The sequence below is a fragment of the Desmodus rotundus genome, chromosome 7 (assembly GCF_022682495.2).
Source record: "Desmodus rotundus isolate HL8 chromosome 7, HLdesRot8A.1, whole genome shotgun sequence".
Taxonomy (NCBI): domain Eukaryota; kingdom Metazoa; phylum Chordata; class Mammalia; order Chiroptera; family Phyllostomidae; genus Desmodus; species Desmodus rotundus.
The window spans coordinates 30,335,536-30,361,180 of record NC_071393.1 but is presented as its reverse complement, the minus strand read 5'-3'; the positions used below and the strand labels follow the sequence as shown (position 1 = coordinate 30,361,180).

Sequence of the window (25,645 nt, the reverse complement as noted above, 5' to 3'; positions counted from 1 at the left end):
TACAGTGTAGAGATAGTCATTTTACTATTGACATTACAGTATTTTAGGAAACAATGCATCAGGCAGGGTCATTTCCACTGAAATAGGGTATGTGGGACAGAGGTCAGCTCCTTTTGGTCTCTTAGGGTGAGTGATCCCATCTTCAGGTCTCGGGCAAAGCTGCCATTAAAACCACTTTATTAGTATACCCGGTCAGAGCCTGACTAGAGGCTTCATGGGTCCAGGCTAGGACCAGATTCCATTATTGCCCTCTTAATAAGATTTTTCCTATAGGGACCCTATCCAAGTGTATGATGAATGTAGCCTAGCCCGATTCAGAATACTGGTAGCAACCGAGCCCACAGATCTATTTTCCTGTGGGGAATCAGGCCTCCATTGTACTAGGCTACTTTGAGGCTTGCTTTTTTCTAAACCTCCCTCACCCTGAATTGAGGCAGCAAATGTTCACTGCATATCTTTAAAGTAACTCCCTAAAGTCTGTGCTAAACCTCCCAAGTATGGAGTGTAACCAGTTCAACCACTTTTCCCCTTGCATCTGAAACATCGTTTTCTTTGAAGTAATTAGCAACATTCTTTCCTTTGTTATCTGTAAAAGGTAACCACCTAAAGTGAACCTGTGCATAGTAAATGAGGATCATCCTCAATGTAATGTACCCAGAAAAGCAATACAAGCCTATCCAGGCAGGGGTCGGGGCCCTCTCTCACTTAGAGAGCAGCCATGCCATCCCTTTTTCTCCACAGAACTGCTGCAGTCCATGCGAATTTGTTCATAACAGCCACAGCACACAGGCCCCACTGGCCGGAGTCTGCATCAGTTTCCTAATCAAGAACATAGGTCTCCAACAGGTATGACTCAACCCTTAGGCAAGCAGTAAAGACAAGTAAAGCCCAAGCAGAACTGATGTGGAAGTTCACCAACCCTGCCCACTCTCCCAGTGGACCCTTGCAGCTCTCTCAGTCATCCTGAGGTTTTTAATCCCATTGTTGGCTTTCAAACTCCCTCCAACCCCTCATCCTATCTAAGAATAGAAATCTATAGCTCACCAGTCTTGTCGCATAAGTTCATAAAATCACAAGCAAATAGACAAAAATGGTAGAGAACTTTCCAATTCAGGCATTTCCTAACATCAATGCTGCAACTTTTAGTCTGGAGTCCTATTGCCTGTTTTTATGTTGTCACTCTGAGGGTGTGTGCTGGGGAAAGGAGAATGACATCCATAGGTAACCTGGGACACAGAGGCAAGGTGGACTGGGCACCCTTCACTTTTGTGACAAGAAATGGCCACATGACAGCAGAAAAAATTGGTAAAGGAAAGGACAGTAGCATAACAGAGGCACTTGTTCTTCTGGTTGGTATCCTCACGGGGCAAAGACAGCAGGATCAACAGAGGATTTCAGAAGAGCAATAGCAGCTTCAATAAGCACGTGCCGGATGGAGCCTATTAAGAAAACAAAAATGAGGGCTGAGGGGCAATGTTGAGAGTCCATGCCTTTCCCCCGGTCTCCCCTGACCTCCCTGCTCATCTCTCGAGTCCTGCTTTTGTCTCTTTGCAGTACCCCTGGCTTCCAGTCACCCAGACTCGTGTCTCTCCTCTGGCCCAGAAACGGTCAGCAGCAGTGAGATAATAAACTCTCAGGAGTGCAGTCTCACACTGAGCATTCTACTGACCTAGTGAGGAGAGTAAATGCCACTTCATGCCCTTTTCACAATTCACGCTCCCCATCCACAGCCCTTTCCCTCCCCACATACCTCCCCACCGTCCCCAGTGTCACACTGCACCCTCCTCCTGCCAAGGGGAGCACTAGCTGGGAGGCCAGAAAAGGCCTGGACCAGGATGGTCAGGGGGATGGACAATGGTGTTTCTCTCCTGGTCACACTCTTTCAGACCTGGAGGCCCCCTGTATGGGAAGAGGCCCAGCTTCCTAAGGAGGAAAGAAGATGGGTACTGAGGATTGAGCTCCTACCTGCATGGTTGTGAATCCAGGTCACAGCTTTCCTTTCCAGAAGTTCCCACTCACATTTCAGATCCTTATAGTTGTCATGCAGCCAGATCACTGCCAGGACTGTGGCCCAGCCTGAGGAATCCACACCCTGCAACAGGCAGAGACTACCCTGAAGCCCCCACTCCCTCCTCACTTACCATGCCCCCACATTGCTACTAAATGAAACTACCTGGCCTCCCTAAACCTCATTTATGACTTGCAGGGTATAATTCCAGGCCACAAACCTCAGGGCAAGGATCCATTGTATCTTAGGGTACAAAGGTCTTAAATTTTAAAGCCAGTGTAACCACCAGGACGGTGCTTGAAACTCCTAAACACACCCCTAATGAGAATTAGCCAGCTGTGATCAAAGAAACACATGCAGCCCTGGCTGGGTGGCTCAGTCGGTTGGAGCATCATCCCATACACCAAAAGATTACAGGTTCGATTCCCAGACAGTGCATGTATGGGAGGCAACCAGTCAATGTTTCTCTCCTGCCCCCCTCTGAAATCAATCCTCCGGTGAGGACTAAAAAAGCAAAAGAAACACAGCAGTACAGTTGTTTTATATTTTCTAAAGCATCTTCATGTTGTTTTTTATTTGAACCCTCACCAAAACAAAAAGCGAGGAATCATCAGTAGCCAAATTTTTAAGAGAGAAAACTGATTCATACAAAAGTGAAAAGATTTGCCCAAAGCTTGCCTTCTAAAACATGATGGAGGTGGGACCAGAGACCAAATATTCTGGTTTAAGTCACATTGCTCATAAAACTCAACAGAAAAATCTCATACATAAAAACAGAAAACAGGCTCCTATGAGTTTTCACCCACGACCCCGCAATTTCAGTGTTTAGAGACAACAGATCCTCTTTTATCTTGACCTTTAAAATTTGGAAACAGCTATCATGTCCTCTGAGTGGTTTTGTTTCTCATCAAAATTGTCAGTTCCTTTCATTCTCCCTTAAGAGGATTTATGTCAAAACAGTAAGAATCCCTGTGTTTGTTCTCCTAGCCTAGAAACAAACACAGTGATTTCTAAAGTACATCTCTTTAAATGGTCACATTGGAAGGCACATGTACTGATAAAATGCTGTGACTCCAGCCCCGAATTGTATAGTACACATAGCTTTTCTGACAATTCTGTTGCCCTCAGCAGATCATGTTTGTGGTCATCTGAGATCTCTAATTTTCACGTGCAGAGCTGTTAAGTCACTTTGGATCTATTCTCTACCTGTAGAGTTGAGAATTTAGAATGAAAAACAGTATGTTTGTTTCTGCTAATTTTTTTTTTTTTTTAAATTCAAGCCATTGTTCAAGTCTTTTGGGATCCTGGTTTTCTTGTCTAATGCTCTATCTCCCAGTTTGGTTGCACACAAATAGGAAAGCATTGGCCCACATCTCCATCTAAAGTTCATGGAAAATATGGACCTCCAGAGAATTCAGAGCCTGGTGGGTCTAAACATTGGTTTCAAGTTGAATAAACTCATTATTCAGTACTATGGGTTTTCAACTACTTTGTAATCAGTCCATATAACCATACCCTTTGTGACAGTTCCAGATGGAACTGAAGAATATTATGCTAAGTGAAATAAGCCAGTTGGTGAAAGACAAATGCCCTATGATCTCACCTATAAGAGGAATCTAATGAACAAAATAAACTAATGAATGGAACAGAACCACAGGCACGGAAACATGGAAGACACTGACAGCTGCCAGAGGAAAGAGGGAAGAGAATGGTGGAAAGAAGGGGAAGGCACTAGTCAAAGAACATGTAGGAATGACCCGTGGACAGGGACAACAGAGTGGAGACTGATTGTGGGAGCAGGGCATGGGCTGGGCAGAGGAGGGCAAAGGGGAAAAATTGGGACAACTGTAATACAATAAACAAGAAAAAAAAGAAATATAATTTACAAAAAAGAAATATAAATTACAAAAATAAGAGTACCAATACATAGGTATGTGTATTATCTTTTAATAATAATGTAGTCAATAAATGTAAAAAAGTAAACAATAAAAAATAAAAATATAACTAGTTAAAATATTTTTTTAAAAAGGAAAAATCAAATACCTTACTGAAATTCAGATACACCAGGGCTCTTTTATTGTTTTAAAGATTTTATTTATTTTTAGAAAGAGGGGAAGGGAAGGAGAAAGAGAAGAGAGACACTGATGGGAGAGAGAAACGTCAGTCGGTTACCTCTCATAGCTACTCCGACTGGAGACCGAACCCACAACACAGGTTTGTGCCCTGACAGGGAATCAGAAACGCAAGCTCTCACTTTGTGGGACGATACCCCAAACAGAGTCACGCCAGTCAGGGCCAGGGCCAGGGCTTTTGATTCCCTTGATTTATTGGCCAAGTTCCCATATCAAAGAAGGAAATGTTAGTCTAACATATTTTGTTCTCAATGAAACCAAGTTAGAACTTCGTGATCCTTAATATCTTCATTTAATTATTTATAAGTTAATTATATTATTAATCAAATGTGTAATTGTTTAAAATTATCCTTTTTAATTATGCTTTAGAAGAGTATTTTTCAATAGAAATATAGAGCTAGATGCACATATAACTTTAAGTATATTAAGAGCCAATGTAAAAATGTAAAGATAAAAGGTACAATTATTTTATTAATATATTTTATTTAACTTACTATATTTAAAATATTTTTGATTGATTGAATTTTTTTTAGAGAGGGAGAAAAGGAGGGAGGAAGGGAGAGGGAGACATCGATTTGCTGTTCCAGTTACCTGTGCAGCTTTGTGTGATTCTTGTATGTGCCCTGACCAGGATTCAGACCTGCAACCTCGACACACAGGGACAATGCTCTGACCCACGGAGCTACCCAGACAGGGCTTAAAATATCATCTTAACATATAATCAATATAAAAGTAATTATTGATGAAATATTTTGCATTCTTTTTTATATTAAGTCTTTAAAATGAGAATGTGTTTCACAATTGTAGCACACCTCAATTCAATTAAAACTTTAGTTCCTCATTTGCATTTGCCCTACTTTAAGAGCTTGGTAGCCACACCTGACTAGTAGATACTGTGTTGGATGTTGTGGTTATAGGTTATCTGAAGTTTTTTTTTATCACCTTCCACATTTTGCAAATTCAAAATGACGCCTGTCCTTTTCAGGCTTTTGGCATTTGTCTTCTATTTAACAACATCTCAGTTAGACGACTTAGTAAGTTACCTTGAAATCCGGGAGCATAATTTGTCCCCATCAGCAGACTTGAACACATTTGAAAATTTAGGTCATCCCTATTAATACTTCACCTTCCTAAACTTCAGTAAAATTTTGCTAATTTCTGGACCACTTCCTTTAGTAAGAAGAGGAGCAATAATGTGGGTTCCGAAGATACATAGTCCTAGAACTGAACCTAACTCTGCCACTGACTGGTCAGTTAACTCAAACAGTTACATTTCTCTGGGCTTCAGTTTCTTCATCTACAAACAGCAACACGAATGGGATTTATTTTACTTAATTGTTGTGATGAATAAGTAAGATCATGAGTGTTAAGTGCTTAGTGTAGTGCTTGGCACAGAGTAATTGCTCAATGAACAGTTGTTATTATAATTAAGATGCTTGGCAGGGAATTAATTAAAGTAGAAGAGAATTTTTGCTTTCCCTTTATCATCTATCAACTCCTACTAGCTAGACCATTAGTTTCTTGTTCTTTCTGTTCTAACCTACCCAGAAAAAACCTTCAACCTCTACTTACTAGAAATTTATTTAGTCAATGGCCTTCTACACTTCCTTCCTCAGGGGACTCACAATTCATCCCAATTCTCTTTGCTGACTCCAACCACTCAAGTATATACACACTCCTTTTTGATCTCTGAAACTCACCTTGGCAGGGAGTGCAGCCAGTATATCCTCCACGCTCATACCTAGGATCTTGGCCAAACCTTCATTCAGATCCCAGGAACCATCTGCCTTTTGGAGGGAAATCAGCTGTACAAGATTATTATCTTCAGAGACTTTGGGAAGAAAAAAAGAAAGGATGAGAAATTAAGAAGTTCCTCGCCCACGGCATACTTGAGCGAGAGGTCTGAACTCAGGCTGTAAAGGGTGCAGAGCTCTGCAGATCCCGCCAAGATCCCATTTCTTCCTTCCCTGGGGACAAACACTCGCTCTCTCTGCGACAGGGTAGGGTTGCCCCAGGGCTGCATTGCACTTAAAAACTCAGCAACAAAAGAAAGTTATGGGGAACTAAGGGGCCACACGATGGTGCTGTTTAAAGTCTTCTCTGGTCTTGTTTAAGTGACCCTTAAAACATTAGGCATTTTTTAAAAATTCTAGGCAAGCATAGCTTGAATTTTAATTATCAAAAATTTCAAAAGAAAGCAGATATGAAGGAAGCAGTTAGGAGTCCACCTCAAAGAGTAGTCTACTGTCTAAGCCTGGTGGTATGACACTTGCTTCAAGACCACAGAATTTTCATAGAAAGTATCTCACATCTGGCTATATAGGATAATATACTCAGAGCCACTTAAAAATTAGTAGGCGAGAAACATAGATCTACTCTAATGGGAAAGCAAATCTAAGCCTCTGGATTTCAAAAGTCTGAACCTAAGTCTGAGCTCTGCCAACACACAAAACCTAATAGCTACTTAACCTACAGGAATCTGAGCTTCTCTGTAAACTGAACACAATAATGCCTGATCCAATGAGAAAAAAGGGAAAGTACCTGGAAGGCCATAAACAGCTCCCTATAAACAGTAGTTGCCAACTACTTCACAAAAACCAGCAAGACACCACTGGGTAACTTTTCTTTCAACTTTAATGAGAGGATCCATAGGAGAGAAAGCTAGAGTGGGGATAGGACAGCGCAGAAAACCAATGCAAACTGAGGATCTACTCCGTGGACAACACTAAGAAGGTTCTTGTGACAGCTCTAGGAGAGGAACAGTACAGCAGCTGAGGAAACCAAGGCTCTAAAAAGCGAATCAATTTTCCTAAAACCCCACAGGAACTTCAAGTACAGAGATCAGAATTCACCCTAGACCTCAAAGCCCTCTCTTTATAGAAGCCTAAGAAGAATGAATACATAGAGAGTAAGTGGCAAAGATGTTTAAACAATTAAACAATTGCATGCCATAAGCCCTAGCTACAAAAATTGGAGAGACGAGACAGAAGTTGCCTTTAAGTCTGTTTAAGTAGAATAGGCACCGCTTAATAGCGAAATGTGCTTTGACTTGATGTGTCAGGTACATGAGAAGCCTAGCTGCTTGGAACACCAGGCAATGAAATGAGGAACAGTCTTTGGTGACAGAAAGTCATCAGACATGATTAGAGAAATCTGTCTTCAAATCCAGCTCCTAAAAGAATGGCTCATGCAGCTGGGGCCCAAACAGGGTGGCAGCCAAGTTCTGCAAGAGGAGCGCCCCGACCAGTAGGCAAGGTTTTCGAGCTGAGATGGCAAAGGGAGTAAGTTTAAGGCTCATCTCAAACAGCACCGGGGAAGGTTTCAGTGTCCTGTACTGCAGACTACTCAAGCAGGGCTGACCCTGGCAAATACAGGGACTGGACAAATTTTACCATCTGCCTGACACTTTTCAAAGAGATTACCTCCCTGGGAGAGAGAGCCACAAGATAGCAGCAGAGCAACAAAGATTAATTCCGCAGTTCCTATGGATCGGAAGAGACCTGAGGCCCACCTTACCTGTGTGGTAACTTTCCACACTAGTCCTCATGGTGGAAGAACATGCCCTTCTCTTCTGAGGGGAGGCTGCTCTGGGAGACATGGCTTTACTCCTTGGTCCATGATTAAGAACTCGGCCACTGTCTAGCCCTGTATGTGTGACAGACAAACATTAGTGAGAAGAAGTCCCTGGAAAGATGCACACCAAGAGGATCCAGGATCTTGTTAATCGTGGACCTATGGGGGTCATAACTGTTCTTCTGGTATGATGTGCATAAGCAGAAAACAGCACTCCTGTGGGTCAAGACACAGGTGGATGGTAGGAGGAGGAGGCCTTTGTATGAGCTGGGAAACTCCAGCACAGACACCAACACCAAGGCCCCCATGCTCTCTGCTGTGGGCGACCAGCCCTGATAATCTGAGACACATTCAAGTATGTCCTACCCACTGTTGGCCTCAGTCACCTTCTTTTTTTTTTTTTTTTCCTTTTAAGATTTTATGTCTTAGAGAGGGGAAGGGAGAAAGAGAGGGACACATCAATGTGTGGTTACCTCTCAAACGCCCCCAACTGGGAACCTGGCCCTCAACCCAGGCATGTGCCCTAGACTGGGAATCAAACCAGCAGCCCTTTGATTTGAAGGCCGGCACTCAACCCCTGAGCCACACCAGCCAGGGCTCAGTCACCTTCTTCACTGTGCACTTTTTCTTCTCCCGCAAGTCCAGATCCTGCACACACCTGCCCACTCTGATACATGACAATGGCCTTTTATGCATCTTTACTTTCAGTATAGCAGGCTTCCTCCAACTATGTCACTTAAAACTACATTTTCCTTCTAGAAATCTCTTCTCCCTCTCTCCTTCTGAAATGGTGGTTGCTCCAAGTACCTATTCCAAGCAGCCAGGTTTGAGAGGTGGGGTCAGTGTGGTTGGCAACCTCTTCAGTCCCAGTTGCCACATCCCTATCATTCCTCTTCATCCTCACCTGGGTTACCTTCCTCATTTCCTCACTGCTGTCAACATCCAACCTCTCTGGCCCTTTCCATCATTCACTAAAGTATCTGAAAACCAGGTCAAAGACTTCCACTTCAGGGCAAAGCCTGCCATCATCTTGAGAGATTATGGATCCATGGAGGTAACCTATCCGATATCCAAATGCAAAGCTTCTTGTCTTCCTCAAATCAAAGGGCTTCAGCCTCCATTCTACTCCACCCATTCCCTCCCAAGCCAGGATCTGGTTATCAAGCAGAATCGTTCCCACTGTAAAAAATTAATTAAAAAGAACTCTACTTTTAAAATACAATATCCATTTTTCCAGCTTTCTAACTCAGAGATTCTTATTTTACCTGCCCTTTGACTTCATCTGGACCTTTAAATCTTTGTCTTCTCTGTTTTTTGCTACATAAAAACTTCCTTGTATCTTTACTCTCTTTTCCATTTAGCCTAAATCTCAGGTTCAACACTCTTCAACTATCTTATTACTATCCTCAATTCCATGTCCCTAACTTCCTCTTTATCACATCCATTGTCAAAACCCAACCCCAGAATTAAGCTGACACTCTACTCTCTTCATTCTTATACCAAAGCTGTTGCACACTGCTGAACTGAATCACAAAACTCATTCCTGGTAGTAGTTTCGTGCCACTGAAAAAGCCATCCTATCAAAACTAAACTGGACCTTCAGCATTCCTTGACACATGCTCTATTTCTCCCTGAGCATCTCACTCTCCAGATTTCCACAGGGCTATTTCCAACCCTTAGCTCAAAGTCTCTGTTCTACAACTCCAGTCTCATACTCATTAGCTAATCGTGCTGTCTCTCACTAACATAACAGAAAGTGATCAGACAGACACCAAAAGCTTGCCTCTCAGCCTCTGAACTGAAATCTAACTCCATCCTTTTTCTTCCACACCCTGGCAATAAGGGAAGAATGTCCTAACACTTGTCCTGTTACAGGCTAACCCCTCCTCTGCTGTTCTAGATCCCATCCTCCCTCACTTTCTCAAACACCCTTCTCAACTGGTTACCCTCCCCATACCCAATGTTGTTAAGTCTCTATAGGGAATTTCCCTGTTAGCATTATAAAATTCTCAAATCTCTTCCATTCTGAAATCATAGATGTAACACACACACACAACAACAGCTCAACAATTTCTTTGAGAGTGACAGGTATCACTCTTTATTCCTTCCCCTTTTCAACATTTATAAAAAGCTCATATACAAGCTGCTTCTCATTTCCCACCTCTCATTTGCTCTTTAACATTGCAAATGTAGACTCATTCTTTCTCCTCTACACTGATGGAACTGTTCTTGATTAGATTAGCAAGGCTTTCTTTGATATTAACACAATATACTCTTTTTGGGTTTTTTATTTTATTTTTCCATTAACATTTATTACCCCTATAACTTCTGCCACCTCCACCCACCCCAGTCCTCCTAGCAATCACCATACTGCTGTCCATGTCCATGAGTTCTTTCTCTTCTGCTTTTTTTGGGGGGTGGGGCTCTCTCCCTTTTCCCTGCCCCACAAACCTCCCCAGCCTTCGCAGTTTTACTTTGACTCCTCTGCACTCATTTCTTTTCTTCCTACTTTATTCCCTTGTCGCATGGTTTGGGGAATCCATCCCTAGATATCCTTCAGTGTTCCCATCTTATCCCCCTTTCATCTCATTTTATACCAGCCCTCTGAGTAATCACATCCATCCTTGACTTTAGCTATTATCTAGATGGCTTAGGGCTGAGACAGTCCCAGCAGTCGGCAGCCCTGTCCGAACACTGCCTGTTCCTCAGCCATCTGTGTAATCCTTAATCATCTCATTATCAATACAATTGATCAGCTTCAGATTTAGACAGTGTTTAAGTCTGAACTCAGGTTTTATGTGTGCTTTTGTTTAATCCTCCTCATGTTTTCCCCTCGGATTGCTTTAAATTCTCTTGCTAATGGGATATTTTCTAGATTTCTAGGACAGAAAAGTTTGACACCAGTCTGAAATCTGAGAGGTAGAGAGATAAGAGGGGAAAAAAGATCTTTCATAGGCATTTACTTTAATTGATGTATACAGACATCCAGGGCCCCTTGTTTTGTATGAGTTTACATAGAATAAAACTCACCAGCTGCAGGAGAGCATGACACTGAAGAAAAATAAAACAGCATTGGCCTTGGAATGTCACGCTGGACCAGGGGTCCCTGAACTGGCTTTTCGAGATCCTTGTTGATGGCAATGAAAGCTGTGTGGGAGCTTATCACTCCGCACTCAAGGCTTACTTTCAGCACGTCTTTCTTATCATTTGCTGGAGTCTCCCCGTAGCCCATGTCCTTGGTCTGGAGAAAGGACTTGGCAGCAAGGCGGTGGATGGTGAGGCTGAAAGAGAACAATTCCTGTGACACAGGGGAAAGCCCGTGTGCCAGCTTGGAGCCTCAGTAGTCAGGGACAGCCCAGGAGGAAAAATCAGATGGGGAGAGAGAAAATCTGAGTGGCTTAAAAAGGAAAAGTGGTTTCAGGGAAATAATCGAGCCCAAAATTAAGAGCAGGAAACCAACCCCACAAAATGGCAAAGACAAGAGGGAAGGGAAGGGAAAGAGATGGGAAAGGAGGAAGGATGGAAGGAAGGAAGGAAGGGGAGAAAGATAAAAAAAGAAAACTAAAATCTCACTTGGGATCAAACTTGGGTTGTAGAGAAAATGTCACTTTATTCTCAAAATTCTTGCTCTGGAGGGTGTACTTGAGGCAAACTTCTCCTGCTGTCTCTGCTGGCTAGAATTAGAGAAGAGCAGAAAGGATGGAAGGGAAGACAGCACCAAGAGAAAAGTCCAAACTGGGGCAGCCCCCCAACCCCACACATTAAGATTTCTGACCGGAAACCAGGCAGTGCAGGAAACCAGAGACTCAACATGAAGGAGAAGGAAGCAGGCTGAATCTGGCAAGTGTCCAGAACGAGTTCAGGGCAATAGCTACTCTGAATGGAGAAACGAACAGGAATGGACTCTCACCGGCATCATCCCAGTTAACTGGGCATAGATGATCAACCTCTGACCCCTAAAGATGACAGTCTGTTCTGGGGAAAGCATTTTAGCAGAGAGACCAGGCGGCAACTCCCAGCGCACAGAAATGTCCTCTACTACAGGCTGCAGAGAACGTTTCAGAGCCCTAAGAACCTGGTGGAAGAAAGAGAACAGAATAATAAACCAAAACAGTAATGGCAACAAACACTCCTACTAACTAAATGTTCATTTTGCACAAGTGCTCCGCAGCACAATCCATGTTATGCCTATTCCTTAATACTATATTAGGAGATGGGCGTTATTACTTTTGCTTTACAGATGACGAAGCTAAAGCAGAGAAATTTAATAAATGTGAATGAGGGAAATGTCTGGGAAAAGAGACCCCAGAGAAGTAGCCATTAGATAAGAAATGGCACCAACTGGGAAAGAGGAACTTAGATATACAACCAGAGGTGGAAGATGCCTTCCCTTGTGCAAAATAATCAAACAGATTATCAATGTACCACCTCCTCCAATCTACCAGATGTACTATAATTGCCCTTCTTATTTTCTGCATATCATTAGCATGGAAGATAGAACATAGGACCAAAAGAGGTCCTAAAGTACACACCTGGAATGTCAATCATGACGGTCAGAATTCTTAGTTTCTGTTTCTTGTCTTAAATACAAAGGCCTAACCTCATCCAGCCTTTTGCTTCTGGGCTTCCAGCTGCTGGGACTAGATGCCATTTCCCCAAAAACTACAGTGGACACTTTTAACACAAAGCCAAAAGTAGCCCATCGGGTAACTAGCCCAAGGCCTCGGGGACAGAAGGCAAGGAGCTGCAGAGGCGGTGTGTTGCCTCTGCTCTTGCAACAGGGCAGCCCTGCTCCACACTCACTCCGGAGCGCCACCTCGGGATGCCGGCCTGTCCCTCACCTTCGGCTGCATCCTCTCCTTGCCTGTGATGAATTCTGCCGTACCTGCTGCGGCCCGGGCAATGCCTTTTATTAGACTGGTGGAGGCTCCTTCTCCAATACCAAACGAGAAACATCTGCAATTGTAAAATAGATGGACGTCAGAAACAGGGACTAAATGGTGACATTACAAAATCAATACATGATAGTCAAAAATACATGGAGTGTGTACTTCCTTGACCAAAGGCATTATAAATACCACTTATTGAGCATATCCTATGTTTTAGAAGGCAAAATGCCTTAAATTAATGATGAAATTTAATCATCCCCGGACTCCTAAGAGGCAAGCTAATGTTACATTTTGCAGATAATCTGAGGCCCAAAGGGTTTTAGAACTCTCTCCAAATACAGACCAACTGGTACAGATAGAATCTGAGTGCTGATCTGCTTGACTACATGATTCCCCTGGCAAACCATTATTATTATACCGATTCTAGACGCAGAAAAAACAAAGTAATAGGATTATATCCTCATCAATTATTTTAATAATTAGGCCAGAGAAAATGGGAGAGTTAGGAAAAAATAGACACTATGCTCAGTGCTGGGACTAACACTGAGTAACATTGTTCTGGGACCATATCTGCCCAGGCGAGGCCAGCCTTGGGTTGGGAACTGTACTTCCTGCTCTTCTACCTGGAGAGCTCCCACCTGCCCTCGCTCCTGAGTACCAAACAGATTTTTAATCACAGTATGGTTCCCCAACCAGAACTGCCTACAAACAGAGAATATGCTGGTAAGACTAACACCAACAATTTTAGAAGGCATGACAAGCACAGTTCTCATTGTAAATTAATACCCTGCTATTTTGGTTTATGTGTCAGTCTCTTTTGAACTGAGGTAGTGTGAATCATCATCCCCATGTCTAGGGACATCAGCATCAGGATTAATGCTCTGAACCTGTAAGGCTAAGCCAGACTTCTAATCACTGTGACTTAACTGTGACAATGTTCCCTACAGGTCACTGCCTGACAGCATCTTGAAATTATCATCTTTAAATTTCCAACAAGCTTTTAAACTGTAGCCTAGGTTCTTTATGGCTTGTAAAGTACTTGGATATTAAAGTGTTTTTATGTATAAAGCTAAAGCTGAACAATATTTCTTGATGGCTAACTGTATGCCTACAACGGCTTCATGAGATGATAACAAGAATAATAATTACAATAACGGCAAAATTTTATATAGCCCTGACTTTGTATCAAGCACAATTCCTAATGCTTTCCTTAGGCATACTCCTTTTTAACCCTCGCAGTAAACCTATAGGTACAATTATTATCTCCATTTTCAAGTGAGGAAGCTGAGGCTTAGAGAATTTTGTCAAAACAGCTGAGAAGCAGGAAAACTGGAACTTACATATATGGCTTTCGACTTGAGTATAACACCCTAGAAGAGTTCTGCTCACAGCAATGCCAGACAAAGTTGTTCCAAGACAGTGGAGAACAAGAAAAGCTGTACACAATATTTTTAATAATCTCTTTGAAAACCTCAAATGGCTGCCAAGACAGTAATAACCTATGGGCTGAGAAGAGGGAGGGGAGGGAAGCCAAGAGCCACGAGCTTGGTATCTGCTATTCCTTTACACCCTGAAGCAAGAGCCAAGTTCAAACTGATAACAGAATGGTTAGAAAGCTAAGCAGTTTCAGTTTGGGGCTTTCCACAAAAGTATCTTGGTGGACACTGAGGTGTTTTACTATAAGCCTGTAGCACTATACTCCATAGAGAGGTGGATCTGAAATAAACCAGCCAGCCATGACTGATGCTCATTGGACTCTTAATTGGACTAAGATTATCTGCTTCCGGTCTGGCAGCCTGGGAGAAGCAAAGAGTAAATCTTCGTAGGGGAAAGATGACGTCATCTACAGGCCAGAAGTACTTCCAGAATTTAATATATATAATATCTGAGAGTTAACAATAAAATTTTAAAAACCCAAATATTGGGAAAGTATACACTATACTTCTGAATAACATAGGTTTTAAAAAGAAATCATAACGATAATTAGAAAATATTCTCAAGTGACTACCAATAGAAAATGACATATCCAAATTTAGGATTCAGCTACAGATGTTTAAATGTGTAGTTCTAAATACATATATTAGAAAAAGAAGTTTAAAATTCAACCACCTGAGTATCCATCTCCAGATCTTAGGCAAAGAACAACCAGTACACCCAAAAAATTTAAAGAAAAGAAAATAACAAAGATAGGAGCACACATTATTGATAAAGAACCAAAAATACAATAGACAGGATCCACAAACTCCAAGTGCTATTGTTTTAAAAAAGATTATTAAAATTGACAAACATTTAGAGCAAGAAAAAAAATAGAGAAGGCACAAAGAACCAACATAAGAAATGAAAAGAAAACACTACGACTGTTTCCACAAAACTTAGTAACATCATCTGGCAACATCTGAGACAATTTCATGCAAAGAAATTTGAAAATTTAGATAAAATATACAAACTCCCATAAGAATCAACAACATATAAAAATATAAATAATTTTATTTCAACAAAGAGATTTAAAAACCTTTCCACAGAAAAATTCTCCTGGCAATATCTAGTAAACATGAAAGAAAACCTTTCAGATAATAGAAAAACAAGCAATTATTCTCAGTCCATTGTGTGATGCCAGTGTAACACTGATATTAAAACCAAACAAGAAGTTACAAAAAAAATCAATATTTCTCATGAAAATAGATTTGAAAATCCTAAACAATCATTAGCCAACTGAATCAAAAATATATGAAAAATGTTAATAGATCACAACTAATTTGGGATTATCTCAGAAATGCAAGGTTGGTCTAATATTGAACAATAGTCATTATAATTCACACACTAAAATAATAAAGGATAAAATCATGCGCTCATCTCACCAGATACTGAAAATACATTTGATTAACTTCAACAACCATTAATTACTGTTTTCTTAAATGTACAGAAAGAGAAAAAGAATTCTCCCAACAGAAATATAAGGAAAATTCCTTAATCTGATACAGGATATCTACAAAAAGACCTATAACAAACAAGCACGCTATTAATGCAATGTTAATCATGTCCCTTCTGAAATCCAAAATAAGATAAGGATATCACCTATGACCACCGCTACTCAGGTCTGTTCTAGAGGTTCTTTCTAGGGCAATACACGAGGGAAGAAAATTAAAGATATAAGGATTAGAAAGGAAAAACTGACATTATTTGCACACATAATTATCCAGAGAAAATCTAAAAGAATTTACGAATATACTATTTGAAAGAATATCTCCCTTAGGCAAGGTCATTGAATACAAGGTCAACATAAACTTAAAAAGCCATTGTAATCCATTTCTATATAGAAATAATCATCCAGTGGATTAAATGTTTTTAAAAATACTATTTAGCCCTGGCCAGTGTGGCTCAGTTGATTGGAGCATTATCCGGTAAACCGAAGGGTCGCGGGTTCAAGTCTCCCGCAGGGCATGTGCCTAAGTTGCAGGTTTGGGTCCGGTTGGGGTGCATGTGAGAGGCAACCAATTCATGTTTCTCTTTTACATCGATGTTTCTCCCCCTCTCTCTCCCTCCCTTCCCCACTCTAAAATCAATAAGCATGTCCTCAGGTGAGGAAAAAATATATATATACTATTTAAATTAGCATCAAACACCTAGGAAAAAAATCTAATGAAAAATTCATGAAGACCTGTATACAGAGAATTATAAAATAATCACCTGAGGGTGATTACACGTGTGGTCACTCCGATAATTCCTCCAGCTGCATAGTCTGATTTGTGTAGCTTTCTGTCTGTCTTAATTTGATAAAAATGTTTATATTCTTAAAAGTCTTACTATTCAATACTTTTTTCCATTGTGGATTAGAGAGAATACAGGACAAAGAGAGCATTGTGTTATTATGTTATTTAGAAAGCTGCTTTTATTATTTAGTAGAGAGGGAAAAAGTGATGTAGAAAAAAATTTTGTCAGCTGGTAAAACTAAACATCTTGAATCACTCTGTCCTCTAAAAGGAACGCCAGCACTGGTATCACGATGCCCTAGGTTACACGCGGCACTACTTGGGTCAGTCACCCAGAAATCACATTCTCTTCATACCTGTGTTTCAGAGCATTGCTTTTAACTTCTTTAATGACACTAAATGTGTTGTCAACTTCTCCATCTGTGAAAACAAAAAGCTGAACACGAGACATTCATCAGACATTAAAAAAAAATGAAAATTTGCCCTTGCAAAACCCAACTACTTCATGCCAGAGGCATTGATGCCTCTAGACAGGTGTCAAATCTCTAATGGGACACTGTCACTTGCACTGTGTTCCCACATGGTTTGTACTGAACCCTGGGCATTTCCATCACCTCCCACTACTAGTCTGACCTAAGCCTTCTCTGGCAGTGCACAAAAGAACACCCATCATCCACAGTTCATAGCATGGGTCTAAGGAAGGGGAATTCTTTAAATGCCTCTCATCTTTTCCCCTTTACTACATAACAGACAGCTCTGAACTGCATACCATACTTAGATTATCATTCAGTGAAACTCAGGGCTAAGCATCCTTGAACAGAAATTTAATTTTCTTTGTCCCCTTACGTCAGCTCTGTTCTGACTCATACCTGCAGAGGATAGCCCGGGATGGAAGGGCCATTGTAGATGCTCTTGAGTGGCGCCAAGATTTCTGTGCCCCTTAGGTCAGCCTGCATGAGAGTGACTCTCTTCAGCGCCTCTTCCATGGTGAGCTGAGTGTACTGCACACTATTCCTGCAAAGATCGCACATGCTCAGTGACATAGCTACTCGACACTGCCCCATGCCGAGTCCCTGCATTGAGATGAGTCCCACTGTAAACAACCTCACCTGAAATCCCCAATGCCCAAGTCAACTCTACAGTAATCCCTTTAACAATCAAGTCCTTTCTTTAGAGTGTCTTTTGAATACTGTATGGCTTTTCTAGAAACTTACTGAAAAAATGCTTCAAAGGTAGATCCAAATCTGTAGATGTTGAAATAACAGCCTATAGGCAAACTCTTTAGCAGCAAAATCAGTGTTTCCTGAAGGAAGAGAGTACAGGAGCCAGTGAGAGAGGGTCCTCTCTGGCACACAGACCCTGCCAACCCAGCCCTTGAGGGTGTGGGCCTACACCCCCCATTGTGCCTCCAGGCCTTGTATTCCAGTGCTAGTCTTAGGGTGTCCTGTTAGCTGTGGTTCAGATGGAAACAGACCCAAGTTCCAGATGGACTCTAGTTTACCCCTTGAGACTCATCCTCACTTGAGCACATGACCAGAAAGACAAAAGAACTAGCTTTACCTTGGCTGCCTCTATGCGCTGCTGAGATTTATCTTGGTTATTCATGGGACACTGCATACTTCCTGAGCAGTCCATGAGGAAGACAAATTCTCTACACATTATCGGCGGCTGAGCTTCTGGGATATCTGGGTAGAAACTCACCATCGCAGATGGATGTCCCATCAGACAGTCTACTCAGAAAGGAAAATGACACTGTAAGATGAAAAAGAACTCAAACATACCTACCGACAACACCAAGAATCGATTGCACTGACGTACAGAGGAAGTTGAGAAAACCCAAATCTAAACCACTGTTTAATCTTGTACCCTTCCAGCAAAGGGTCTGAGGTGAGTTATAAACATATAGGAGACAGAAACAACACAGGTATTAAAGAGAAGAAAGAGGGTAGAGGTTACCAGGAACAAGTAAAAATTAAAAGACCACAATTGGATGCAAGTTTCCCAGCAGCTAGGCAAATTAGTGAAATACACTAAGTTAAAATGTTCCAGTATTTTCCAGAAGAATCAACCTCACTTCATTTGCAGAGACACATTCTCTTCAAATCAAATCAATGGGAAATTTATCACATGGGCTCTTGTGGACAAGACGATGACAAAATGATGGCCATGTGGACAATTCTTTTGTTGACAATGTACAAGAGCCGAGAATACAGTAAGTGTCTCACGCACCAAGGAGAGCCCGTCTCCCGAACAAAGAGAAGCACTGGGATGTGTGTTGGGACAATAACAGTATCATGAAACATAGTATGGAGGAGACCATGGGAGCTGGCCCATGTCACCAGGTTGTTGAAGCCATGGCTATGATCTTATTTTGAGGAGCAAGTGAAAACTGAGGCTAGAACTGAAATGCTGATGTTAAGATAGAGACGTAATGAGAATAGCTGGTTTATATAAACTCTAGTTCAACAGTTCAGAGAATATAAGAAGACATAGCAGCTAATTCCAGTATCCTACCTATATCATAGTCATTCCCAGTATTACAGTTCTAGATTCTCAGCAGCCCTGGGACTCAGTGCAACTATAGGACCTGCCTCAGGTCACTCTCTTACCCATAGAGTACTGCAGTAACCAAACTGCCAGATGCACAGTGAGCACGGCAGACATGGTATCTACTAGAACATCTTTGGCTCGGCTCAACTGATTTCCACCTCCCCAAGTCTCTGCTTCCTCATTCTTAAATGAGGCGTTTCAAACCCTGGCTCTTCTGCTTGCTAGCTTCAGTTTACTCCTCTAAAGAATCAAGGTAGTAATACCTATGTCAAGATTATGTTAAGAATTAAGTGACATAATTCACTTAAGGAACCCAATCTAGGGCTCAATTCAGAGTAAGCCTTAATTTCATAAAATTAAAGTTTTTGATACAATTATTTATATTAAACTGTAAATATAATTTTTTTGAAATCATGTTCTTACTATGGTTAGTGCATTCTAAGTTTAAAAAGCCTATTTTGCAATTTCATCACGTAGAGGAATATTTCACTTGGTAGAACTCTAAGTGGTTTTAGTAGGCCAAGTTGCAGGCTGTCATGGACTTCGCTGTGCAGATGTGAATAGCAAGTCATCTGGGCCAAATACATGATCTGCAAAGTGAGACTTGAGTGGCCCTGCTGCAGGGGACTTGCAAGACTCATACCATAAAGGCTCCCCCTGACGTCCCCAGGACTACACAGCTGGTCACAGGGAACAGATGAGAAAATCTGCAAAGCGGCCGACAGTACTTCTTGGAAGGACAGGGGCTGAGACCTCAATCCTTACCTTCTAAGATGCAGCATTTTAAAATTTTCTCTGGTGAAATTATCCTGACTAAAAACCAGGTCACTGTGTGGGAGTATTTCACGCGCCCATGGGGGAGCTCACTAAAAGGAGAGGACAAAACCAGATAACTGATGTGTGAAGACAGAGCATGGGCTTCATGGGACAGGAGCCCAGCAACCCGGCTGAGGTGGGGCCCCCTCCAACAGGTTAGTGTGAACAGCCTGCCCAAGGAAACAATGGGTGAGCACGTGAGGGCAAACTGAGGAGTTCCAATTTGTGAGCTCGAGGGTGAAGGTTCACAATGAGGTAGAAAAATGGCCTATTGAAGACCAACTATAGGTGATTGTCTTCAGAGCAGCAGTAGTTGTAGAAATACGAGACTGACCCAAGACACAGAGGTCCCCGAGGACTGTTCCATACCCGCAAAGCTGGAGGGACCAGCATCCCCCCAGTTACCCTCCAGGGTCTCTGCAATCGGGACAGGCAGCCCTGGAAGCCCCAAGAGAGCCACAGACCGGCACGTGCTCTACCAGTTACAATCAAAAGGAAAAGTACATACACATCAAGGAAATTTTAGAAAACAAGAAAAATTAAAGAAATTTAAAAACTAAACCTACTAAGAAACTCAACTTAGTCTTAGAAATTAAGACACCAGCGTGAGATGAGAAAGCTCTGAGGGTGGACGCTGGTGACGGTCACACACAACGGGAGCGCACCAAGGGCGGCAGAGCTACACACATAAAAACACTTATGGCGGTAAAATTGATGTTGTGTAAATTCTATAAGTTTTGCATTATATAATTTTATGCCAACTTATTAGTTTTCTCGTACTTAAATTTTATGTCACATAAATTTTACCACAATAAGAAGAAGACAAAAAAAGAACCCAGGGTGAGATCACATGTTGGTGTGATGAATCAATCAATAAAAGTTATTTATTAGATAAAATGAGAAATCAAGAAAATAAGCTTATTCTTAATCTAATCACAATACTTGCATATTTCCTATGGTTTTTAATGTTTTACTTAATTTGGAGGTTACTTTCTTTTAGTAATCTGTCTGCATAACTTACCTTTCTTTTACTTAACATACTTTGGAAGCCTTTTTTTCCCATATTATTTCAATCTGTCAATATACATTATTTTGGTAGCAGCATAATAACTCATCAAGTAATTCTAGTATAGTGAATCTAGCTACCGTAAGACATTTTGAGGATGTTTTAGTTGATATTTTTACTTACATTTGAATTTATTTCCTTGAGATTTTTTAAATTGGAACATGAACATCTTCCAAAACATTTTACAAACAAATGTTCATAAAAATGAACATTTATTTTGATACATATTACCAAATTTCTCCTCAAAAGTTTGATAGCAAATTATTTTGCTACAAGGGTGCCAAATTTACCTCACCTTTTAAAGCATGAGGCTTTACCAGACTTGGAAATCTTTGATCATTTGAAAAGTAAAAAAGTCATGTCATTCTTTTTATTGTATTTTAATTTTTACTTGGAGAGAGTGATTATTGTCACGTGTCTGTCACCTAAATGCGTTTCCCTCTGTGGATTCTATTTCATGTCCTTTGTCCAATTACCTACTAATTCACTTAAATTTGCCTATAAGGCATAGTCACATGATTTTCATTACCTGAACCATTTTCGCATGCCACAGTGTAAGCTATTTCAGTTTTTCACCCACTACTGGATAGAAGGGGGAAAAAAGTGAGGTTAATCTGAGGGTAATTCCAAGACAAGAGTTACCCCACAGGAGGTAACTACAAAGGACGAAAGAAAATACCAGGCTTTGCTGTAGGTTCCCCCATCTCCACAGCTACACTGGGGGCATGCACCTCACTGTAGTAAATCAGAAGTTCCACATCTCGATCAAATTTGTGTCCATCAGCCAAGGAAATCTGGGTTGGGAACAGGCAAAGAAGCCACGTTAGAACTATCGCTGCTTGTGAGAATGGAGAGGAGGCTCTGGAGATGAAACGGGGATAAAGAAGGAGCACAGTGTGATTCCCTCTGGGTTACTAGGGAAAAGGAAAGAATGTTTAAGAAAGACTGAGGAAGAAGATCAGGACCCAAGAATAGGGGTACTGGCAACAACCTTTTCTCTTTTTAGCTACCTGAGCAGAAGTCTTATCTCCAAGGTACTCAGTGGGACTCATGGGGCAGTTGCTTTGGATCCTCTCGATGCCATGCTGGGAACTGATGGTGGCGACCATGCTGAGTGTATAGGGCAGGTCCTCCAAAGGGACTACAGGAATCTTCGTTTTAAGGCAACTGTCCTCAGGCCGTTCTACAAAAAGTTTACCTTAGCGGTGTTTTCCCTTCCCACACGTGTTAGCACCCCACAACCCTGAGGGGGGTTCCCAGTTGTGTCGCTCCCCACTAGCATCTGAGGAGGAGGATACTCACTAGAGAGCTGGTACCGAGGATTCAGGATGGCGGGGAGCACATAGCGCAGGGCCCCATCTGCTTCCAGGGCCAGCTCCTGCACGTACTTCAGGGTAAGTGCCGCCTTTGACCCAGGGGGGAGGTTCCCCACATTACAAGAGAAGATGTCCCTGGAGTCCTTGTCCTCCTCTAAGAGGAAGGCTTGGTGGCCCTGGCTGATGGCCTCCTCATAATTGGCGTGGGCCTAAGGAGACCAAGGAGAGAAAAGTGGTATCGAAGGGTGACGTGTTTGACAAGGAGATGAGAAGCACAGGAAACAGTCTGGGGCGCTGAGACTGCTTGGTCTTGGCAAGCTCACAGCTGTACTGTGAGTGCTCTGATTGGCTTTTCCCTCCAACGGTTTTCCGAAAGGATCAGTTAGAGGGGTGTGGAGGACAAAGTGTTCAATATCAGCACTTTCGTGAAGAGTACGCATCCTAGAGAGTATGCATCAGAGGGAATTAAAAAAGGGAAGCGATAATGTACTCATCCCTAGTACCTTCATCTTGTCCTGTAATTCTGCCACAATTTTCTTCCCATCCACCAGGGCCTCGAAGCTGTAGACAGCTGAGTCTTCATCCATGGGGAAAACAAAGAAGGCCTCCACCAGAACGTTCTCCTCATTCTCATAGTTTAAGGTAGCAGACACACCAGCCACAAACTCACAAATGGACAAGGTCACAGAGATGCTCTTCAGTGGCACTGGAGACAGACCTGAGTTCAAGAGTTCAATCACATTTAATAAGACATCTTCTGCAGGCCAGCCATTGTGCTAGGTGCCAAAGCTACAATAGCAAGAGTCACAAATCAGGCTCACCTGGCTCCTCTCGGCGTGTTAGCAGGCCACAGGGGTACACCATGGTGGCACAGGGTCACTGTGGAAAAGACATATCATGAACAGAGGGCTGTGTTGGGGATTAGCTATTCAAACACCAGTTCCTTGAGTGCTTCTCTCTGGTGTAAAAATGTATTCAGAGGGTTAATGATGGGACTAGGTAGGAGAAAGAAGCTGAGAAGAAGGGGACAAAGTGCTGCCAGACCCAGGCTGAAAGCTGTAAAAGTCACCAAGTAGCTGCTAATGAGAAATCTCTGAAACACCCTAAGGCTGGTTCGAAAGCCGGTTCCACTTTTGGTCCCACTATTCAGAGACCTGCAAATAAGTTGCCTGACCCAAAATGTACCCATGCAACTGAAATAACTTACTTCGTGCCTTTTCTTTTGGGGTTTATAATTGAGAGCACTGTTTGTTTTCTCTGTCCGAGACACTAGTATAGCACATTTCAACATGGCCTCTATCTTAAATCAGGCCATCGTAAACATATCTTCCAAATTGTATTGCAATCTCAGACAACCATTTCATGTGAGATAGCACCAAAAATGTATGCACATGTATTATAATTTACATTATAATCTTTGTACCCAAAGAGTCAGCAGGGGGCTCTGTCCCAGTCATTGGCCCTGACATCACTGGATGCTGCCCTCCAGCCCTTTTGAACGGAGCCACCTATGAGCAGGCCTCTCCCTGCCTGTCCAAGGCTGACCTGGGCTGCCACCTCTAGCGCAAATTAGGGGGATTTTTACTGAAAATAAACACTAAGGATCCAAAATGCAATTGCCTGGCACACCGAGAATGCGGAAGTGAAACTGATGTGCTTATCCAGAGCCCTAGAAGCAGATGGGTCACTGGGAACCCAAATTTTCACTCAGGAACCTGCAGCCCAGAAAAACAGGAGGGCTCTTGAGAAAGGTAATTTTCCTTCCCAGAACAACGACTCCCTCCCTGCCCTCTCAAGGATTCCGATGCTTTCGGCAGGACTATCTCCAGCCCTCCGTGCTCACATCAATCACCATTAACATCGCACCCTGCTCCAACCCAGAGAAAGGGCCCGTTGCTCACCCATCTGATAGCAATGGTGTGTCTCATACGCCACGCCCTGTATCTACAGATCGGCGCCAATAATCAGGCTTTTTGCTTTGTGTCTGTTTTTATTTTGAGGACCTGGATAAAGACGGATCGTGGCAAAGGGCCCACATTGAATAAACAGAGGGAGGGCCACAGTGGCTGCGGGGAGAGGAAGGAACGCTCGGGGGAAAGGTTTCCCCGCGAACACTTGATGGGCAAGTTCTCTGGTAACACCTGCTGCAGCTAAGGGGAGGAAGAAGAGGAGGGTGCGAGTGGAAGGAACTGCGAGCGAGCAGACGTGTCTGTGTGCGCAGCTTCCAGGTGAAGAGACGGAGCAGAGGGTGTGTCTCCTGCTGGTCCCCAACCCCAGGACGAATCCCTCGAGGGGGAAAGGTGCCATTCTGCGCAGGCTCCCCCGCCCCTCCCACTGCACCCTCTGCTGGGTCAGAGTTAGTCCTCCCTCCCTCCCCTCGGGGCGGCATTTCAAAAATGCGTGTAGCTGCAGGCACGCAGACTGCCCACAGCTGCGGAGCCCGCTCAGAGCCTCGAATCCGAGGCAACTGGGAGAACAGAGGGCGGCGCCCTGAGCCCCGGCCTGCCCGGAGGTCCCCTCGCAGCGGCGCTCTGGAGGCAGAGCAGCCGCACCCTGCAGCCCGTGGCCCGGATCAAGTGCAGAACCCGGGGTGCAGCGCTTGGATAGAAACCCGGAGAGATTTAACTTTTACCTTTTCCGCCCCAGAGTTTCAGCATCCACGTATTAACAGAAGGGACCTGAACTCGTCCCTAGAATTTCTATACAGAAGGGTGAAGCGGCTGCACTCCGATTTGGATGGGGGGGAGGGAGGCTTGGAGCTCCACTTCCACAGCATAAAGTTACGTAAAATTGAAGCAACACCAATTGTCCACAGGAAAGAGGGGCAGGGAGAGGGACAGAGAGAAGACGGATGAGAGAGAAGTTAAAGAGGAGGAAAGCAGGAAAAGGGGCCTTGAGAGATTAATAGGAGACAGCCAAATCCCACTTCCGGTCCCCCCAGATTCCCCTAACCTGCCACACCCGCAGAAACCCCCGGGGGATGGTGGTTGCACTCCGGGACTAAATTTTGTGCCAGGTGGGCTTGAAGGCAAAACCATGCCTCGCAGATCTGGAGACGGGGAAGGGGAGTTAGAGGGGCAGGTCTAGGGCCTCAGGGAGGACCTGGGATCCAGCACCGGAGCCGCAGCTGAGCACCTACCTTTCGCGGCTGTCCCAGGCCAGAGCTCCAACGTCTGAGTGTCTTGGCATCTGGGTCACTTTGAACGGGAAACAACTGCAGTCAAAACTTCCAGGAAACCCCGCCCACTTCTAGGGACCGGTGATAAAGTAGCGACTGCGTGACTAAGGGATCAGGGGAAGTTCCCTAAACAAATATCCTAACACTTGCTCTTCTCTGGATCACAGGAAAATTCTTCACCCCTGGGACGTTTTTCTTTTTCTTTGCCTGGTCTAGGCTAAGGGACAGAGGACTGGCAAAGGGAAGGGATTTTTTTTTTTTTTAGTGAAAATGCTGTAATAGTAACATCAACAATGACATCAAACACTACGTGTTTCTGTAACAGACTTAATTACCAAGAGACTACGTACTACTACCAGGGCCTAGTACATAGTACTTTAGGACTTTATATCATTGCTTTATCTCTA

The 25,645-nt window shown here is 42.9% G+C and overlaps 1 protein-coding gene across 1 annotated transcript; it reads right to left on the bottom strand.

Moving 5' to 3' along the window:
* VWA5A (von Willebrand factor A domain containing 5A) lies at positions 1 to 25,291 on the bottom strand. The gene is made up of 18 exons (XM_024557413.3): positions 25,200 to 25,291; positions 22,882 to 22,939; positions 22,564 to 22,778; positions 22,047 to 22,269; positions 21,755 to 21,927; positions 21,424 to 21,538; positions 17,873 to 18,042; positions 17,527 to 17,615; positions 17,182 to 17,326; positions 16,669 to 16,748; positions 12,555 to 12,669; positions 11,624 to 11,788; positions 11,287 to 11,387; positions 10,744 to 10,994; positions 7,657 to 7,785; positions 5,841 to 5,971; positions 1,966 to 2,092; positions 1 to 1,439 (listed from the first exon to the last, which is right to left on the bottom strand). The coding sequence occupies exons 2-18, from the start codon at positions 22,922 to 22,924 to the stop codon at positions 1,360 to 1,362; spliced, it is 2,352 nt and encodes a 783-aa protein (XP_024413181.2). The 5' UTR covers positions 22,925 to 22,939; positions 25,200 to 25,291; the 3' UTR covers positions 1 to 1,359.
* Between the last annotated feature and the right edge of the window lie 354 nt (positions 25,292 to 25,645).